Here is a 19,856-nt window from a genome sequence, read left to right as displayed (position 1 = left end):
TATGAAATTAAAATGCTTTGATGGTGATGAAAATATCCTACTTTCAAGACATAAGACAAGCTTGATGAGGCTGGAACAGTTGAATAGAGCTCAATCATTTAATTTCTGCATTGCATATAAATACTTGCACCAACATATTGCCTATGCAGGGATAGACATGTTCACCCATACATAGCAGGTAGGTCCTAAAGAACCACATCTAGTTCTCTGTTTAAGGGTCTGATCTCTTCCTAAATTCTACAGTTTTAAACACAGAATTGTTGGAGTCATCCACAGGTGGTAGACACATTTGCTGTTTTTACTTAGTTGTTTTCACAATTAAAATTTGGTGTCTCCCCAGGTTTCTTTGAATCAACAGTGTCTCAGTGTGTTTCTCTTTTTAGACACCAGGGAAATCTTGGAACGCAAGGAATTCAGGAAAGAAGCCTGGTCACACAGACTTTGTTAGCTCAGTGAGGCAGGGATTTTGATTAAACACAATGGATATCTTTGCATTCATTTTTATTGCTTTTATACCACATTTAATCACATTACTGGCTCAATTTGGAATGAGTTTGTCTTTGGGTTTCCATGAATCAGAAGCTGAGCATATTTTCTGTGAACTTTTGCTTATGATGCCACAAAGTTTCAGTGTGTGCACTGGACTTCATCCTTTTGTGACTTGGTGGAGCCAGTGACAAATGGAAAGTGTGAGGGGATGATATTCTATTGTTAGGCTGCATTTTACTGCACAGTGGTGGGACAGGTATTCTCATCATTCCCAGTCCTTAACAGGAGCGCTTCCTATGGGATTGGAGGAAATAAACTGCTTTAACTGTAGAGAAATTTGTGAGAGGGTCACATGGCCAGGTCTGAGTCTAAACACTATGACCAGGTGGCAGTCACTATGAAAGCCACAGTTCTAGTGCTACACGTATAAAGAAAGCATCAATATCTTTGCATTATTAAAGGCAGAAGCCTTCCTGTGAGTTAAAAAAAAATTACTTTTTTTATGGTTTCATTTGCTTTGGCTAAAGCTTTATTATAACCACGTTGTCATTAGCTTATGGTCAGAGCTTAACAACTTCAAGTTCCAAGGCTATTTTTAATATAACCAAGGAATGAACGTAGTTATTTGCATTGGCTTTTTCAGTAGAAATCCAACAAACCCATTCTTCTCCCATGCATGTGTTTACAATGATGGTCAGAATAAAACAGAGCTTCCTAAATAATTTTTTAATATTGAAGATACTGGTTAAATTGATTCTATTCAAGAGATTTTGTGTGTGTGTATGTGTGTGTGTTTATGTTATAAATGTATTTTTGGGTTTGTGTGTATGGATTTGTGTGTGTACATAAGTGTGTGTGTAGTACACATGTACACATATGCATATTATGGAGACCTGTAAGCAATGCTGAATGTCTTCCTCTAGAATGATTCTGTAAGTGTGCCTGGTTAGTACACTGCTTTCTGGGTCCTCCTAATGTTTGCCATTGCAAATGTTGCCTATAATCAGGCAGATGCAGAGAAGCCCAGCTTTTGCTTGCTTGACTGTTAAGAATTCAAACTGAGGTCCTCAATCTTAGGGATCAACCTTTTTATCCTCTGAACCTTCTGTGCTGGACAGTTTTATGCCAAATTCATACAGGGTGGAGTCATTTGGGAAGAGGTTACGTCAATTGAGAGCAATGTCCCAATGACACTGACCAATGATCTAGTCTGTGGTACTTTTTCTGGATTGATGATTGATGTGGGAAGGCTCAGATCATTGTGGGTAGGGTAATCTCAGGGTAGGCAGTTTTGGGTTGCATAAGAAAGCAGGCCTAGCACTCCCTGAGGATCCAAGTAGGAAGTTGTGTTTCTCCATGGTCTCTGCATTGGCTTCTGCATCCAGGTTGCTGCCTTGAGTTACTGCCCTGACTTCCCTCAATGATTAACTGTAATATAGAATTGTAAAGTAAACTAAACCTTCTCTCCTTTAATTTGCTTTTAGTCCTGGTATTTTATCATAGGAATAGAAACCCTGATTAAGATACCCTAACCTTAAGAGAGCATTTTCTCTTTTTTGTTGTTTTATTTTTTACATTTTTCTTTTATTTAATGACTGACATATTAGTATTCAGTAAATAATTTAATTGATAACTCTCTGCTTTCTTGGAAAGATTGTTTAAAGAATAGATATCTGGAGACAATCAGAAGAACAACATGGGAGAAACAGAGAAAAGCGTTACAACCCCTGGGGTCAGATGCTTTTCCAAGATCAAGGTATGGAATTTCTCTATGTATGCATGATTATACTTGTGGAAGTCTTTTTAAATAGTCATTGAAAGTGCTTATAGTATTACTCAGTTTGTATGAAGTTTTCCAACATAAAAGCCAGTTTACTCAATGTGTTGTTAGTTCCCCGCTTTAAAGAAGTTGGTTTTACCGAACAACCCTATTAAAAAATGGGGTACAGAGTTAAACAAAGAATTCTCACCTGAAGAACTTTGGATGGTGGAGAAGCATCTTAAAAAATGCTCCACTTCATTAGTCATTAGGGAAATGCAAATCAAAACAACCCTAAGATTTCATCTTACACCAGTCAGAATGGCTAAGATTAAAAATTCAGGAGACAGCAGGTGTTGGAGAGGGTGCGGAGAAAGAGGAACACTCCTCCACTGCTGGTGGGGTTGCAAATTGGTACAACCACTCTGGAAATCAGTCTGGCGGTTCCTCCGAAAACTGGGCACCTCACTTCCAGAAGATCCTGCTATACCACTCCTGGGCATATACCCAGAGGATTCCCCACCATGTAATAAGGATACATGCTCTACTATGTTCATAGCAGCCCTATTTATAATTGCCAGATGCTGGAAAGAACCCAGGTATCCCTCAACAGAAGAGTGGATACAAAAAATGTGGTATATCTACACAATGGAGTACTATTCAGCCATTAGAAACAATGAATTCATGAAATTCTTAGGCAAATGGATGGAGCTAGAGAACATCATACTAAGTGAGGTAACCCAGACTCAAAAGGTGAATCATGGTATGCACTCACTAATAAGTGGTTATTAACCTAGAAAACTGGAATACCCAAAACATAATCCACACATCAAATGAGATACAAGAAGAAAGCAGGAGTGGTCCCTGGTTCTGGAAAGACTCAGTGAAACAGTATTTGGCAAAACCAGAACGGGGAACTGGGAAGGGGTGGGAGGGAGGACAGGGGAAGAGAAGGGGGCTTACGGGACTTTCGGGGAGTGGGGGGGGGCTAGAAAAGGGGAAATCATTTGAAATGTAAATAAATTATATCAAATAAAAAAAAAGACAAAAAAAAAAAAAGAAAAGAATTTGATAAATAAAAAATGCTGGGAAGAAAAAAAAAAAAGAAGTTGGTTTTATGTTTATAGATGATTTACTATGATTATTCAACCAAGAAAATTATCAAAATGATTTACATCAGGGGTTCTCACCTGTGGGTTGATACCTTTTAGGGGTGTCAAATGACCTTTTCAAAGGGGTCATGCAGATGTTTACATTACAATTATGACAGTAGCAAGATTAGTTATAAAGTAGCAACAAAAATAATTTTATAATTGGGGGTCAATGCAACATTGAGGAACCATATTTAAGGGTCACAAGAATCAGGAAGGTTGAGGACCATCAATTTAGAGTGATTTAAAGGTGGGTTTAAAATGTTTTAAATGTGTATTATTTTCTGGTGGAACTTAGCCTGAGATCAGAGATCAATCTTCAAGGGGTCCTGACATAAGGGGTAAGAGGTCACAGATAGGAAATGGTTTCCTGATAGAAGTACTCTGTTGATTAATAAAGATGGCTTTATGATCTGTCAGACAAATATTTTCTTCAGGCATTGGCAACATAATGATCATTGCTTTTAAGAAAACAGACCATTTTGTTGACTGCTTTGGTGTTTTTCAGTATTTTGGAGACAACTCTTGTTCTCATGAGCTACAAGGGCATCTTTACATCACTAAAACGTGAATTTAGGTAAAGTTTACATCAATTACATTAACCCAGAAAATTTGAGCACTGGCCCAGTTTCTGTAGAGTCCCTCAGACATTCTTTGCTAAGTTGCAGCCTCCTACCAAAAACTAGTTTTATCTTTCTTCACATCCATATATGGATGTAAAAGAGGCTTCAGACTCAGCTCCTGCAAAGTACTTTTACCTGCAACGATGTACAAATTATTAGAAGCCAGCTCCCCTTAGGTTATCCTTCAGTGCTCACATGCTTCTGAGGAGCCCAGATCCCCTGGCTGCTAACCTGCCCCAGATGCTTATTATGTGTGTCATTTTGTGCAGTCTATGCAACCCATTTATTCTTCAGTGTTTTCATCAGAAAAAGTATTGGCAGTCCTATGTCTTAAAATAGAAACATTCTAAAATCTCTCATCTTTCATTTCTCTCTGTCTATCTCATAGTCTCTCTCTCTCTCTCTCTCTCTCTCTCTCTCTCTCTCTCTCTCTCTCTCTCTCTCTGTGTGTGTGTGTGTTTTCATATGTGTGTGTGTTGGGGGAGATTGTGCTTGCTACTGTGTGTGCTCACACTTCTGGGATATCCAATATTACTGGTATGAGAGATTAACTTCAGGTGCTTACACATGACAGACCACTCCTCTGTCTCTAGGTTGATGTACCAGTTGTGTGTCTGCTATCTTTGGGAACCAGAAGAAGGTGTTGGATCCCCTGGAACTAGAGATGATTTTGAACCATGACATGGATGCTGGGAACTAAACCCAGGTCCTCAAAAAGAGCAGCCAGTACTTTTAACTACTGAACTGTAACTCCAGCTTCAAAGTTAGGATAATGATTTGTATAGCAACTATTATGTACTAGTATTTATAGCATTTGTAGAGAAACATCATAATGCATCATTACAAACACTACTTCTCAATTTTGCCTTTGGCTATTGTCTTAGTTAGGGTTTTCATTGCTGCAAAGAGACCCCTTGATCACTGCAACTTTTATAAAGAAAAATGTTTAATAGAGAATGGCTTACAGTTCAGAGGTTTAGTTTATTAATGTCATGGCAGGAAGCAGTGGCCTGTAGGCTGACATGATGGTAGAGATGGAGCCCAGCCTTCTACATGCAGATCAATAGGTATCAGGAAGACTAGGGCACTGGGTCTGGCTGGTGCCTCTGAAACCTCAAAACCCTTCCCTAGTGACATACTCAACCAAAAAGGCCACAACACCTAATAGTTCCATTCCTTGGTGGCCAAACATTCAAATCTATAGGCTAATGGGGAGGCATTTCTATCCAAACTACTACAGTTCCTTTATTTGGGAGTTTAACAACTGTGGGTATTTATGTGAATGTTATAGGAAAATGTTAAATTACAAGTTTTCAAGAAAAACTTATATGTAATTGTTTACAAATAGATTTCTGTCTTCTGAATTTAGAACTATCTAGAATGTTAAGGTGGTCAAAAGGTCTACAGTAGCATACTGAAGCTTTTGCCTATTAAGCTTAGACATAAAATCATTAAGAAAAGTCTCCTAGGACAGGAGAAATCATGGCTTTCATGGTCTTCAGCCATGCACACACTGGTGACCTCACCATGTACCAATGCTTAGTTCTAAACCAATGGCTACACAGATGACCCTGGTTAAGCTACCTGGATCAAAACAAAACAACACACACACACACACACACACACACACACACACATGCACAAAACCCAACCAAAAAAAAAAAAAACAACCAAAAAAAAAAAAAACCAACAAAAGACAAAAAACCAAATTCATGATCCTGCAAAAGGATTATCATTGGTGTGGGTGTTGATGGGGGAAGACAGGAGAGGACGAGAAGAAAATAATAACCCAAACATACCATGTACGTATGAAATCACCAATCAGAAAATGTAATCAATAAAAACCATTAAAGAAAAGAAGGAATAATTTCTTAAGGAGCCTAGGGAGAGAGATGCCTCAATCAGTAAAGTACTTGCTTTGGAAGTAGGAGGTCCTGAGTTAAGTCCCCAAAACCTACATTAAAAACTAGGCATGAGCAATATATGACTATAATTTCATCATAAACAGATGGAGTCAGGTAGGCACGTGGAGCTCAACAATGAGCCAGCCTTGCCTTCTGGGTGAATTCCAGGCAGTTGGGAGTCCCTGTTTAAAATAATGCATATGACTCTTGCATTACATCTGCAGTTGTCTTCTGGTCTCTCCATGCACATATGCACACATGAACCCATCTCAAACATACACAAACATACACATAAAGAAAGGTTGAAGAAAAGGAGAAAAAAGAAAACTCCCCTAGGAAGCATGAAAACATTGCTCTTTGAAGGAGTTTGCTTTAGACTCCAGAGAGATAATGTAAAAATTCAGTAGGATTAGCTTCAGGAATACGGATGTCATGTAGCAGGAGACCAAGATGAGTATAGCCACTGGTTTCTTTTAAAGTACTTCGGCACAGAACCAAGTACTTTAAAGGGAGAATAGTGGGCTCACTACTTATTTAGCTTTTTCCCTCAAAAACATAAACAGAATAAATGATCTTCCCAATTCTGATATTTTTAAATGTAGTAGAACTTTCTTTTAAATATAGAATCTAAAATATGAAACTCATGTGAATATTATCCATATCATTTGAAAGATTTATAGAAAACATCTCTGCAAATGGCATTTGGAGTTAGAAGTCAAACATCTATTCTATACTGAACTTGGCATCCACATTTTCCAAATCTTTTATTTGCATGTTTCTGCTCAGGTTTACCTAGATTAATTGTTATTTGTGATAATAAATTTATGAGCAATAAGTACTAGTCTAACATAGTATATTTGAGTACATAGCTACCCTTTATCCTATACCCAAGGGATCCCCAAAATGTTCTTCCCTGTGTTTCTATGCTATTAACACTGCTTGGACTGCTTAGATAAAGTGTCACAGAGAATATTACACCAGGAAGAAAAAAAGAGATTACTTTTCTGTGGCTGTTGCCTCCAGCAGTGAGAATGTAACTTTTTGTACTCAAGAATGCAAAACAAGAGGACAAAGTGTTGAACTGGCCAAGGACATCCAAAGACCTGTCATTCTTGCATAAAGGACAAAGCAGGCTTTACACAAGGCACAATGCCTTGGTATATTTCTGTGTTCTCTTCCTTCCTTTCCTTAATGGGACAACATTTGTCCTACAGGTAACAGTACGGTACTGAAGACCCATCAATACTTGTGTCTTACATGTCACAACTCCATGTCTTTCTGTATTAATAAGGTATACTGATAATTGAGCAAAGCCATACCTATCAACAACACAACTGTTAACTGACTATTCTAACTACATGTCAAGAATGATGATTGCATGATGGAAGAGAGATTACACTTTAAAGTTTTTTGTATGTTCAAGGGATGTTTATGTTGGATACAGCAGTCCATCACATGATGGACGGTGTTTTGTCAGTAGATGACAGACACATAATCAGAAAACAATGTTCTCATTTTTCTGAAACATTTTTCTTCTTAGATGTTTCTGTTGGCATTAACATGGGCATATGTATCCAAATCACTATCAGGAATCTATATGAATACCATGCTCACACAAATAGAGAGACAATTTGATATCCCCACATCTATAGTTGGATTTATCAATGGGAGCTTTGAGATTGGTGAGTTATTTATACATTAAATTTACTTATTTTATATGTTGATACTTTTTCCTCATTTCCTGAATTATGGTGTTTAATCTGACAGAATTATATGCTTCCAGATGCATATGGAGAAACCTGATTTAGAGTGAAGAAGCCACTTATTTAAATATCCTCATGATGATTAATTATTGCTACATACCCTGACCAGGGTTCCATTTTTCTGACAAGTAGCAGAAGATTAGGATCAACAATATCTAATTCTATCATCTGATAACTCAAAGAGAACCTAAGGGTTTTTCCTTAGAAATTTAGAAGATTGCTTTGGGAAACTTGGAGAACTTGTGTTCCAAAGGAGAGAGCAAATATTTTTCATCCCCTACCATTTCTGTGAGATTGTTGGCTTTCCACTCATAGTCCCTAGAGAAAATCAGGATTCTTTCCTGTGTTTGAGTTGTGTCAGACACAATCCCAAAGAAGGGTGAATGAACTTCACAATGCCTGATTTCGGGGAACAAACAAGGATATGAGAGTACAAAGTGTAAAAGAGAGAAAGATTACTTCTATAAACCAAGTAGCACAGAACCCTTGGTTTTCCTTGGCTCTAGTTTAATTATAGTTTTTACTTTATTCAAACTGAAATTGCCTTTAAAGTACTTAAAGTAAAATAGCAAAGAAAGTTCTCACTAAGTTATCCAGGATTACCTTGACCTCACTTTGTAGCCCAAACTGATTTCGCTCTTACAGTCTTCCTTTCCTGGCCTTTTAGTAGCTGGGGATGGCAGGTCTGTATGGCCAGGTCCCACTTTTTCTTTCGACTCCCAAACAAACTTATCAGAGGCATCTTTGTCAACATGGGGCTTCTCAGAAGGCTTTGTAAACCAAACTTTCTCCTAAACCACAAAGATGAATTTTGGCTTTGACCCTTTGATTATTGCAATGTAGACCTAAGGCCCAGTTGGAGCCTTAGGACTCTGAACAATATTATCTGGTCTAAGGGAAGAAGTGACAATATTAGCAGGCATCCAGCTTGGCCCCACTGAACAATGAAGGTGGTTTTAAATAGCAAGCTAAAAAAAACATGAACCCATTTGAATCTGCATAGAGCAGGCATGAGAGAAGTGGTCAGAGGTGACATGCAGACCTATACTAGCTTTTGTGTACAATCCCAAGGGATGGATGGTCAGGACTAGAGCTTTAGTATTTTCCAGAGAGGAAGAGATTCTCCCTCAGGACCACAATTGATTTATATATTAAAACAATACTCAAACTATCCCTGTATTCTTAATGTGGATGTTAAACAATGAACCCTAGAGTCTAAATGCTGGAGAGGCTGTTGACTAAGAGCTGCTTATACTTTACTAAAACAAGCATTCTTGTTCCCCCCTCTCAGGAAACCTTTTGTTGATTATACTCGTGAGTTATTTTGGAACAAAACTGCACAGGCCTATCATGATTGGTGTCGGATGTGTGGTTATGGGCCTGGGGTGTTTCTTAATGTCATTACCTCATTTCCTCATGGGCCGGTGAGTATTCTAGTCCTTGATAATACTTTAGATTCAACTTTAACCTATAAGAAACGAGGCTCAGGAATTCCTTTCTGGGATGATCATTGCTCCCCCAAAGTACAGAAGGCTAATTCAGAAATTAGGAGAAGTGGTCTCTTGTCTGCCCATATGATGTGTGTCTCTTGTGACCTTAGGTACATTTAAGGTCCCAAGCAGTCCATTTGTGAAGAAGAGACTTGAGCCACCTCTTTCATGATGTTGAGACACACAATTGGATTCTCTGAATCTGCTAAGCCTCGTGCTGAGTCCTTCCTTAGGACTATTTGATACTATGGTTACTAGGGTTCTACCCTTTGACATAATTGTAGCTCACCAGGAGATAGATCAATGTCAAGGTTGATTTTTATTCTCGTCCTTGCAGAAGTAACTTACACAGAAAATTGTAAAAGTGAAAGTGTGTTGAGTTACTTCTCATTGTCCTCCCTAGTTTCTAGGGACAGTTTTCAGTTCTATCTTCTGTTTGTCTTCATGTCTTCTTAGTTTTTAATACTTAAATGTTTAGTGATATATAGAACTTACTATTTATATTTGCATGACAATAAAATGTTACCTACATAAAATTATGCTGTTCTTTGTCATAGAATTCAGCTTTTATGTAGATTTAATATTTAGCATGTGAGGTTTTTTTTTTTTTTCATTTGACTGGCTTTGTGTCTCTCCCTATACCACACATCGCTCATTGCCTGGCCGTGTGATTCCCCAGTACAGGTCATGGGCTTCACTCATGGGGATGCCTCTCGCTGTTGTCTACCATACTCTCCTGCCTCTGAACTGTGAACCGTTAGATCAGCTCACTGCCACTTCCTTGAAGTTCTCTGTCATTCTCTTCCTTATGAATTTGTTTTTCTTCCTTTCTCTTCCCCTTCCTCCTGCCCCCTCCTCTTTTTGCTATTTCCTTTCCTTTCTTTTGTTTATAAAATTTTTAAAATCTATTTTATATGTATGAATGTTTTACCCATGTGTATTTATGTGCTCTATTTGTGTGTCTTGTATACATAGAGATCAGAAAAAGTATGGAAGATTTCCTGGACTGTAGTTATAGATGGTTGTTAGCTACCATGTGGTTTCTGGAAAATGAGCACGGGTCCTCTTCAAGAGCAACAAGCGCTCTTAACCACCTACCCATCACTCTAGCTGCCCCTCCCCCAGCCCCATTTGCTTTTCTGTTTAAGACAGGGACTTGCTTGGTAGAACATGCTTGTCTGGAATTTAACATGTAGCTCAGATTGGCCTCGCAGTGATCTTCCCATTTCAGCCTTCTAAGTGTTGATTTTACAAGGACAAGCCATAACAATGATCTTGCTTTGTCTTTATCTTGTTCTTAAATATTCACTGGAGGAGCCTCCTACCATGTGCTTTTCTGTTTAAACGCCCACACTTTGCTCCTTAGAGAAAACAATTTCCCTATGCACTTTGAAGTCATTGTCTCAAAGTTTGTGGAGGTTGAAATTAGAATGAATAAAGCCTGTGACCAGTATCTCACACTCGTGACAGGTTTCATTTTTAGTTCAATAGTCTCAACTTGTTAACTATTGGTAAAAGTCCTTTGCTTGTACTATTTTCTCCTTCTCACTATATTCTTCCCTCCCACCTCTCCCCTTTCTGCAGCTACTTTTTGGGCAAGGGCACCCTATGTTCTGGTCCTATTTTGCCATCTGCATTTTCAAACTTCATGTCTTCTCATCCCCTTGCTGCTTCCTGGGAGATTTAGCTTTGTCATCCAGCCTCTTGAATGGGCTTGTCACTCATATTATCATATTTATGAATTTTTGTTCTCAAGAACACCTCTCCACCTTGAATATCTCTTCTGAGGGAACATCTTATTTTCTCAAGAATTCAGTGTCTTTTCCTGTGTGACTCTGTCTCTATTTTCTCTGACTCCTTCAAGGGTAGCTTTCATTTGTCTTTGATGTTACTGTAATAGAGTTTCCTTTATGATTGTCTTGGTTATTTACTCCTCTCTAAGAGAGAATAACAACAGAGTGCTGACTGGGAATTCTGCATACACATATAGTCTTGATTAATGGGAGTCATTTTTGTTTTCAGTAGGATAAATCAATATGGTCATATATAAATATAAGGTCAGACAACAACTCTCAGGAGTGGATTCTGTCTGCCTACTTTGTGGTACCTTAGGTTGTCAGACTTGTGTACAAGCATCTTTAACCACAGAGGCATCTGGTATCTCACAAGACTAGTTTTTATTATTTATTTTAGAAATACAGTCTCATGTAGCTCAGGCTGGCCTCAAACTCACTCTGTCGCAAAGGATATTCATTCCCTTCTGCTCCTCTTGTCTCCTGAGTGCTGGGATTGCAGACATTCCCTACCAGGTTTAGTTTTACTGGGTTCTCAGAGTGCTCAGGGTCAAGCCCAGTATTGGTGCTTGCCAGACACCAATAATCAACTGAGCTACATCTCCATATGTGAATCTCATTACATTTGCAGAAATAGACTTTTCTTCTTTTCAGTTTGAAATCTTTTTACTGCCCCCCCTTTTTTTGTTATTTGGAGGAATAAATGGACTTTGAATGAACAATTCAATTTTAAGTGGATAGTGGACCAAATCAAAAATGTTTTATCATTTTCAATGTTTTTAAAGGGAATTTTAAAAGTTTATTTAACTTCTTGCTTTATTCAAATCAATATCAAGAAATATTTGACTCTTCTGTTTTTCCACCTTCTTCTAAAGGTGATAATTCTTTGAATCTGTCCTAGTCTCTTGCCATCCTGAGTAGAGAGACAGAGGTTCTTGTCCATAGTTCACTGGCCAACTCTGTGTGCATCTCCAGCTAATTGTTCTAAGGGAAAGTTATTTTGAATTTTGCACTGTATTGTGAAGCATGGAAATTAAAATGTTGGCAAATATAGCTCTACCCATGCAAAATTCAGCATCTTGTATTTTCTGCTGTCTTTCATCTACAAAAGACTTACAAATAAATCCAGCATCCTCTCCAATGGAGAGAGACTCAGATAGACACATTTTCCTTTACATTTGCATTCTGACATTTTCTTTCTAGGACAATGATCCTTGGTGATTTGCTCAAGATTAATGACCATAATTTATTAGCACTTTTAGTCTCATGACTGTGTTGTCAGGTGATGGATTCTGTCACCTCTCATTATGATGTGTGTATTTTTCTTCTGTTGAAGCCATTGAAAAACATGGAAGAATGATTATTTGAATTTACAGAAAGGAAGGATAGGGACACAGCTCAGAGAACACAGAGCAGATATCTTGTTTTGTGTTGTGTCTCTCTAAAGATTTTGTCTTCTTAATTCTACTTTATTGTGTCTCTTTTTTCTTGCTTTTGTTTTGTAACACCAATTATTTCTAGGAAATAGTTATATGGAAATCACAGAAAGCTGCTGTTAGAGAATCTGAAAGTTTACTTTCATGAGAAGTGAGAGCCAAATGTAAGTGCAGGTACATTTTTGGTGATTATCAATCTCTTTTGACAATACTGATTGCTTAGTTTTTTTGTTTTTGTTTTGTTTTGTTTTTTGTTTTAGTTTTTTGAGGGTGTTGGGGAGCAGTGTCTCATGAAGCTCAGGCTGCCCTCAAACTTGCTGTGTAGCTGAGGTTGGCTTTGAAATTTGAATCTTTCCTCTCTACCTTTCAAGTGCTTTAGTAATAGGCATAGACCACAACACTCAGTTTATGCAGTTCTGGAGCATAAACTAGAGCTACATGTCCAGCCTAATGATAAAGATTTCCCCCCCCCCTCTCTCTCACATATCATTTCCTCCATCATCTTATCTGTGTGTCTGTATGCATATGCTTATGTTTATGTGTTTGCATGTATGTGTACATGTTTGTATATATCAGAGGACAACTTTTTGCAGTCATTTCTCTTTCAACTTCCATGAGGATTTCAGGGACTGAACTCAGATCATAAGGCTTGTGCAGCAAGTGCTTACCTGCTGCACCATCTCTGCTGTCACACCGTAGGATTCATGATGATTACACTGACTGCTGTGGAAATGTCTTTACTGACTTTGGACACCCTGTTTTCAGGGAAGCAGGAGTCAGTAATCTGTAGATGCTCTCCTTGCAGTCAACTCCTCACACTGAATGTTTCCTGTGTCCACACAGATACGAATATGAAACAACGATTTCACCTACAAGCAACTTGTCCTCAAACAGCTTCTTGTGTATGGAAAACAGATCTCACACCTTAAAGCCAACGCAAGACCCAGCAGGTTGACTCCTGCTTCTCATTGCTCTCTGCTCAGAGACTTGGCCACAGAATGCTCTTTTATGAAGGGCCTTAATAGAAAACTGGGTTTAGTAGACATTTAAGGCAAATGAACAAAAATTTATTTCCTTCTCCAGAGAAGGGAGATATCTATCTAGATTATTTTCCCTCCTTAGTTTGAATATACTTACTAAGACTCCGTTCTTTCTTGGGCAACATTGTAGAATTAGTATCCCAAGAAAAAATAACTTAGAAGGATACATTTAGACATATGATGTGATCTACATGATTGATAAACTTGATTGTTGCTGTAATAAAACACTAAGAGCAACTCAAGGAGGAAAGGTTTTATCTAGCATTCTCACCTCCTGATTAGACAGTAACCTCCATGCTAGCTTTTGCAGCTCTTGATCTGATTTTGAAAAGGTGCCCCCTTATAGTTCCTTCATTGTAGCTCATGAATTAAGATTCCCCCAAGTGAAGAGCCCCAGAAAAGGTCTTGCTTCTTTTAGTATCTGATACTCTCTGGTTCACCTCCTCCCTGTGATCTCTAGGTAGAAACCATCTTGTTTATCAAAGATAAGAATCTGAATACCTAGAGATAGAAACTGAGTTTACTGAACTAGGAAAGGATAAGAGTTAAACATCCTGGCCCAGTTGTACTTAAGACATATTTGGGCAGTGCTGACCAGTCCACAAGAGAGGGTATGTTATCTTTCACTTCCCTGAAAACATGATGTCACAACTTCATTGAGCTGTGCAATTCATTTAGCTTTGAACAAACTTGAGAGAAGCATGCAAACCTTCAAAGATTTCTTCTTTTGCTTTTCAATTCTCTTGGGCCTAGTTTTTGTTACCCCATTGATCACCTGCTACTCCAACCATTGGGAGTATTTTGGTTGATTTTAAATGATGGATTCTATATAAAAGTATATGTTTACTAAGCAGTTAAAATCTTTAGTTTCTACAAAGTAATTGAGGCTGCAGGGAATTCAAACTTCTATCAAACCTACTCTGCATTGTTTAAATACAATGTGAATTACTACACACACTCACACACACACACACACACACACACACACACACACACACACTTGCTTATTTTTTCTTCCTCAGAGTTGTGGAGGAATGAGGTGGTGCACATATTAACTAACTGGGCTCCCTGGTTGGTAGAAAACTGAATCCCTGGAGGTGAGGGAAAGTGTTTTTACTGTTGGCTTATTTCTATGGTGTAAATACGTCCAACAAATGTGTTGCCGCTAATGCTGAATTGGGAAAAGGTTTCTATCTTTAGAGTCCTGGCTTTCACCTGAGGGAGAATTGGCTCCACCACAGCACTTACACTTCATTGGTTAGAATTCTGTCAAATTACACAGTAACAGTGACTCATTGAGTCACAACCAGCATAGTAATATAAGTCACTGAATGGTCATGGACTTGTTACCAGAGAATAATTTGCAGAAAAGTTTAAACTGTCAATAACAGTTTAAATACTGTCAAAATACACATGCATTTTTCTCTTGTTTTAATGTAGAATGTGTGAAAGAAATGAAATCACTAATGTGGATATATGTACTGGTTGGAAACATTATACGTGGAATTGGTGAAACCCCCATCATGCCTTTGGGTATTTCCTACATAGAAGATTTTGCCAAATCTGAAAACTCTCCTTTATACATTGGTAAGTTTGAAAAATCAGACTTGGGATCAATTATTGATTTGGATGCTTTGTGGTTTCCGGAGGGTGGGCAGAGTTCTATGGCTTTGTAGATCATGAGATTGTTCAGTGAGGATTGATCAGTAGCTCCAGACATGGCCTTCACCCATCTGCTTCTCATTGTTGGAGAGCTTCAGATCTGCTTAACCTACAGTCCTCTGATGCCACCACACTATCTCTAAACTATTAACAGATTCTCCAATATTTCCTTGAAAATGTTCTTGATTCAATAGTTTTTTTCTATTTTTGCCGCTTTTAGGTTTTCATCTATAAGTTATTGCAATTTCATCATTGGCCATTTTGTGTATGTAGTATTAACATATAGTTTTTACGGTCTCTCTCTCTCTCTCTCTCTCTCTCTCTCTCTCTCTCTCTCTCTCTGTGTGTGTGTGTGTGTGTGTGTGTGTGTATTGCACATTAATGCTAGTGTGGTAGTTAGACCAGCTTTTATTTTAGGAGTTGTCCTGGGGATTGAACTGCTGTTTTGGGTTCAGGTTTGGGTGACAAGTGCCTTTTCCTGCTGAGACATCTGACTGTTCCTGCTGTGTTTTTTCTTATCATGTTCTCATAAACATTCTGGCAGAGTAAGCCTTACCAAACACTATTTAAATCATCTTGTCTATTATGTTTACCTTACAAATAGTACTGTTTTTTCTTTATAATTCCTTACCTTATGCATCTCCCATATTGGCAATAGCCAACTTAATGACTATCTTCTTATACTGCCTCCTATATCATATTAGCTTATTATAAATAATTGCATATGTTCTTGAGTAAATCCATTAACTTTGGATGTTTAGTGGTTTCCAAGATGGGGGCAGAGTGCCACAGTTCTGTAGGTAATGAGATTGTTCAATTTATATAAGTTGATTATAAGATTGTTCAACTTATAAGTTGATTATAGCTCTGTGTACAGCCCACCAGGAGAGAGTGATCTCCCAGTAGCACTTTCAATTCTGGATGTGGTGGTGAGATCCCCAAATTTTCTCTAATAACTGTCTGGAGGGAAATGGTTAGGAGCACACAGAGCATACAGTGGAGCAGCTGGGACAGGAGCCATATGGTTACCATCTGCCCCTGGGAGCTGAGTGGCTCCACAACTATCTGCACATAGTTCCCACCAGAAGAGAGTTGGTTTCCCAGGAGTGCTGACACAGGCTTACACAGGAGGGATACAGTCAGAGAAAGCAAGAGTAACTAACACCAGAGATAACCAGATGGAGAAAGGCAAGTGCAAGAACCCTACCAACAGAAACCAAGGCTACTTGGCAACATCAGAACCCAGTTCTCCCACCACAGCAAGTCTTAGATACCCCAACACACCAGAAAAGCAAGGGATGGTTTAAAATTGCATCTAATGATGCTGATAGAGGACTTTAAGAAGAACATAAATAACTTCCTTAAAGAAATATGGGAGAACACAGGTAAACAGGTAGGCCCCCTAAAAGAATTACAGGGAAACACAACTAAACAGGTGAAGAAACTGAACAAAACCATCCAGGATCTAAAAATGGAAGTTGAAACAATAAAGAAATAAGAAAGGGAGACAACACTAGGGATAGAAAACATAGGAAATAAAGCAGGAGTCATAGATGAAAGAATCAACAACAGAATGCAAGAGATAGAAGAGAGAATCTCAGTTGCAGAAGATACCATAGAAATCATTGACACAACAGTAAAGAAAATGCAAAAAGCAAAAAACCTGACCTAAAACATCCAGGAAATCCAGGGCACAATGAAAAGATCAAACCAAAGGATTATAAGTATAGAAGAGAGTGAAGATTTCCAACTTAAATCTTGCCAGTAATATCTTCAACAAAATAATAGAAGAAAACTTCCCTAACCTAAAGAAAGAGATGCCTATGGACATATAAGAAGCCTACAGAACTCAAAATAGGCTGGACCAGAATAGAGATTCCATCTCTTGCTTTTCAGGTGTATTGGGGTATCCAGGACTTGCTGTGGTGGGAGAACTGGGTTCTGATGTTGCAAAGTAGCCTTGGTTTCTATTGGTAGGGTTCTTGCACTTGCCTTTCGCCATCTGGTTTTCTCTGGGGTTAGTTGGTCTTATAGTCTCTGGCTGGAGCTTGTCCCGCCTGTGGGCCTGTAAGCCTGTGTCAGTATTCCTGGGAGACCAACTTGCTTTTGGTAGGGTCTGTGTACAGAAGGTTGTGGAGCCATCTGGCTCCTTGGTGCAAATGGCATCTGGAAGACTCCTGTCCGAACTGTTCCATTGATCATATGCCCTGTGTGATCCTAGCTGTTCCCCTACAGAGAGAAGGTGGAGAACCCACCTGTGTGCTCAGAAATGAAAGTGCTGCTGGGAGATCACTCTTTCTTGGTGGGCCATGCACAGAAGGCTGTGGAGCTGCCTGGTTCCCTGGTGCAAATGGTGGCTGGAAGATTTCTAGAGAGCTCTTAATTTGGCAATATTTTTTGTAGTCTTAATCTAGTCATTCTGTTCAGATCTCTTTACAAACATTTAAGGAAAAAATAGAATCACATCCCTGCAGTAACTTTTAAAAATATAAATTTCTTTATCAAACTGTATTGATAAACTATAAACATATATGTATAAAATATAAGTATATAAATATAACTATATTAAGATGAATAAGATACATAATTCATATATCTTGTGTTTTGTACATAAATAGCTCAGTTTCATAACTGAAGAGCTGCATAATTACATAAACATTACATAGGTATGCATAATTTAATCAAATAACTAAAAATTGGAAATTTAGAATGTAGTTTTATATATGGTTCTGTAGCTGAAGTGACATAGAAGTCAAATGTAACAACTGAGAGCGATCTCTGTGGACAAGGAAGATATTGCCCATATGGCTCCATATTGTTCATATTGGCTGCAATCAACAGGGCTCCTGCAGGGAGCTAGAAGCTGTGAGTGAGTTGAGTCTCCCCAATACCTCCAGGCTTGGGGTGTTCCACACCAAGCTGCTGTTCAGAGAAAGAATGAGAAATGCTCCTGCCAAGCTGGACACCTTTCCCAAGAAGGAAGTTCCAAGAGTGGTGCTTTGGTGAAGATACACTGCCAGAAATTCATTACAAAACACACTGCCTTAGAAACTGTTCTAATTTCATTTCTGTTTCTGTGAGAAAATCTAACTTTTAAGAGAAAGGAATTCATTTAGAGAAAGGGGTTCATCTGGCTTATAGTTACACCACAACGACTAAGGCACAGTAGCAGGAGCTGAAGCAGCTGGTCACACTCACAAGAGCAGAGAGTGGATGTATACGTGCTATGTTTTTGCTTACATGATTCTGCTCAGCTGTTTCTTCACTATTACATAGATCAGAACTCCCTGCCTAGGAAATTGTATTGCACACAGTAGGATCGGTCTTCTCACATCACTTAACTTAATTAAGATAATCTCCTACTGACATGTCCAAAGGTAACCCCTGTGTAGTGTAGACATTACTTCATTAAGACCCTCCTCCCAGGTCATTGTAGGTTGTGTCAAGTTGACAATGAAAGCTAGCCATCACAGAGACCCTCTGGAACATGGCTATGGAAGCATCAGAAGACCTTGTTCACATCATGGCTTTGCTGGGACTGCCTGTGATAGTACAGCCTTTGCCTTTAATACAGCGTAAAAGAGAATTTAGAAGGTGACTTTAAGTAATGGCTTCTGTGTTAGTCTACTTTCTTTCCTTTAATTAATGCCCTAGATGAGGTTTTATAAAGAATAAATTTTCATTTGGCTCACAGATTTGAAGTGTATGGTCTATGTTGCTGAACTATGTGGCCTGAAGGCCTGTCATAAGGCAGCTCATTATGGTGGAAGGATTGGTGGAGAAAACCATACATGGTACCACTCTATATGATCTAAAGACCAACCATGTTGCCCTGCACAGAAAGGGTTCCATCAGACTCTAGTGGTACCCCCCTGGGAAACATGTCTGCAACAGAGGAGGGTCTGGGGAACATTCCATATTGAAACACTGTGATCTTCTTTTTTGATACTTATAAAAGACAATGTAGGTATATGTAACTCACATATGTACATTTACATTTAATTCCTTTATATGTTAAATATAAAAAATATATGAGGTAGTAAGGTATGTTGCTCATTGAAGATTATAAATAATTCAATTTCAAGGCTTTTTTTGTGCAAGCAAGATGCGTGCTTATGTAACTTGTCTTTGTTTACTTCTAGGGATTTTAGAAACAGGAAAGATGATTGGCCCAATAAGTGGACTTCTGTTGGGATCCTTCTGTGCACGTATTTATGTAGACATAGGGTCTGTGAATACAGGTAACACAATGCATTTTATTTATACAGCCTGGTCCCTAGAGTCTGGGAGAATGCTCAGGAATGCTATTGCACTTCCTCCTTTGATACTCAGTTAGGTAATTTATTACCACTTACAGATGGCAGACCTAAGGTGGCCAGGGGTAAGGACAAATGGTCTCATTCTGATTTAAAATGCACTATTGTCCCACCATATTTCAACCATAATTTGGTTTAAAATTTACTTCCATTTTTTTTCCAATGAGGTGATCACTATGGTTAATAAAACAGAACTTTCAGTTATGTGATAAGTCCCAATTTATAAAGATTTCACATGACAAAATGGAACATTTACTACTGCAAAATATATTACCACATACTACTAGACAAAATTAATTTTTATTGAACACACAAAGTATACAAATTATTGGATAACATGGACTTTATGCTATTGTCTTTATATATATGTGTGTATGGCTTGGTGCATGTATGTGTGTGTATTTGTCTGTGTTTACTTATATTTGTATGC

General features: G+C 38.3%; 1 protein-coding gene across 7 annotated transcripts in view; it reads left to right on the top strand.

Moving 5' to 3' along the window:
* The window catches only part of LOC127679377 (solute carrier organic anion transporter family member 1A5), a 74,235-nt gene that overhangs the window by 35,559 nt on the left and 18,820 nt on the right, over positions 1 to 19,856 (top strand). For 4 of the 7 annotated variants that reach the window (XM_052175200.1, XM_052175201.1, XM_052175202.1 and 1 more), the window contains 6 exons: positions 2,143 to 2,245; positions 7,467 to 7,608; positions 8,981 to 9,113; positions 13,252 to 13,358; positions 14,889 to 15,035; positions 19,253 to 19,351. In XM_052175200.1, coding sequence (XP_052031160.1) covers positions 2,186 to 2,245; positions 7,467 to 7,608; positions 8,981 to 9,113; positions 13,252 to 13,358; positions 14,889 to 15,035; positions 19,253 to 19,351 — 688 coding nt within the window. In that variant the 5' untranslated portion in view covers positions 2,143 to 2,185. Of the gene's footprint in view, positions 1 to 2,142; positions 2,246 to 7,466; positions 7,609 to 8,980; positions 9,114 to 13,251; positions 13,359 to 14,888; positions 15,036 to 19,252; positions 19,352 to 19,856 lie in introns of those variants that run through there. The other 3 variants (XM_052175204.1, XM_052175205.1, XM_052175206.1) reach the window with 3 other exon arrangements.

Source organism: Apodemus sylvaticus, chromosome 2 (genome assembly GCF_947179515.1).
Source record: "Apodemus sylvaticus chromosome 2, mApoSyl1.1, whole genome shotgun sequence".
NCBI lineage: Eukaryota > Metazoa > Chordata > Mammalia > Rodentia > Muridae > Apodemus > Apodemus sylvaticus.
The sequence above is the reverse complement of the archived record's forward strand: the minus strand, read 5'-3'. Positions and strand labels throughout refer to the sequence as shown.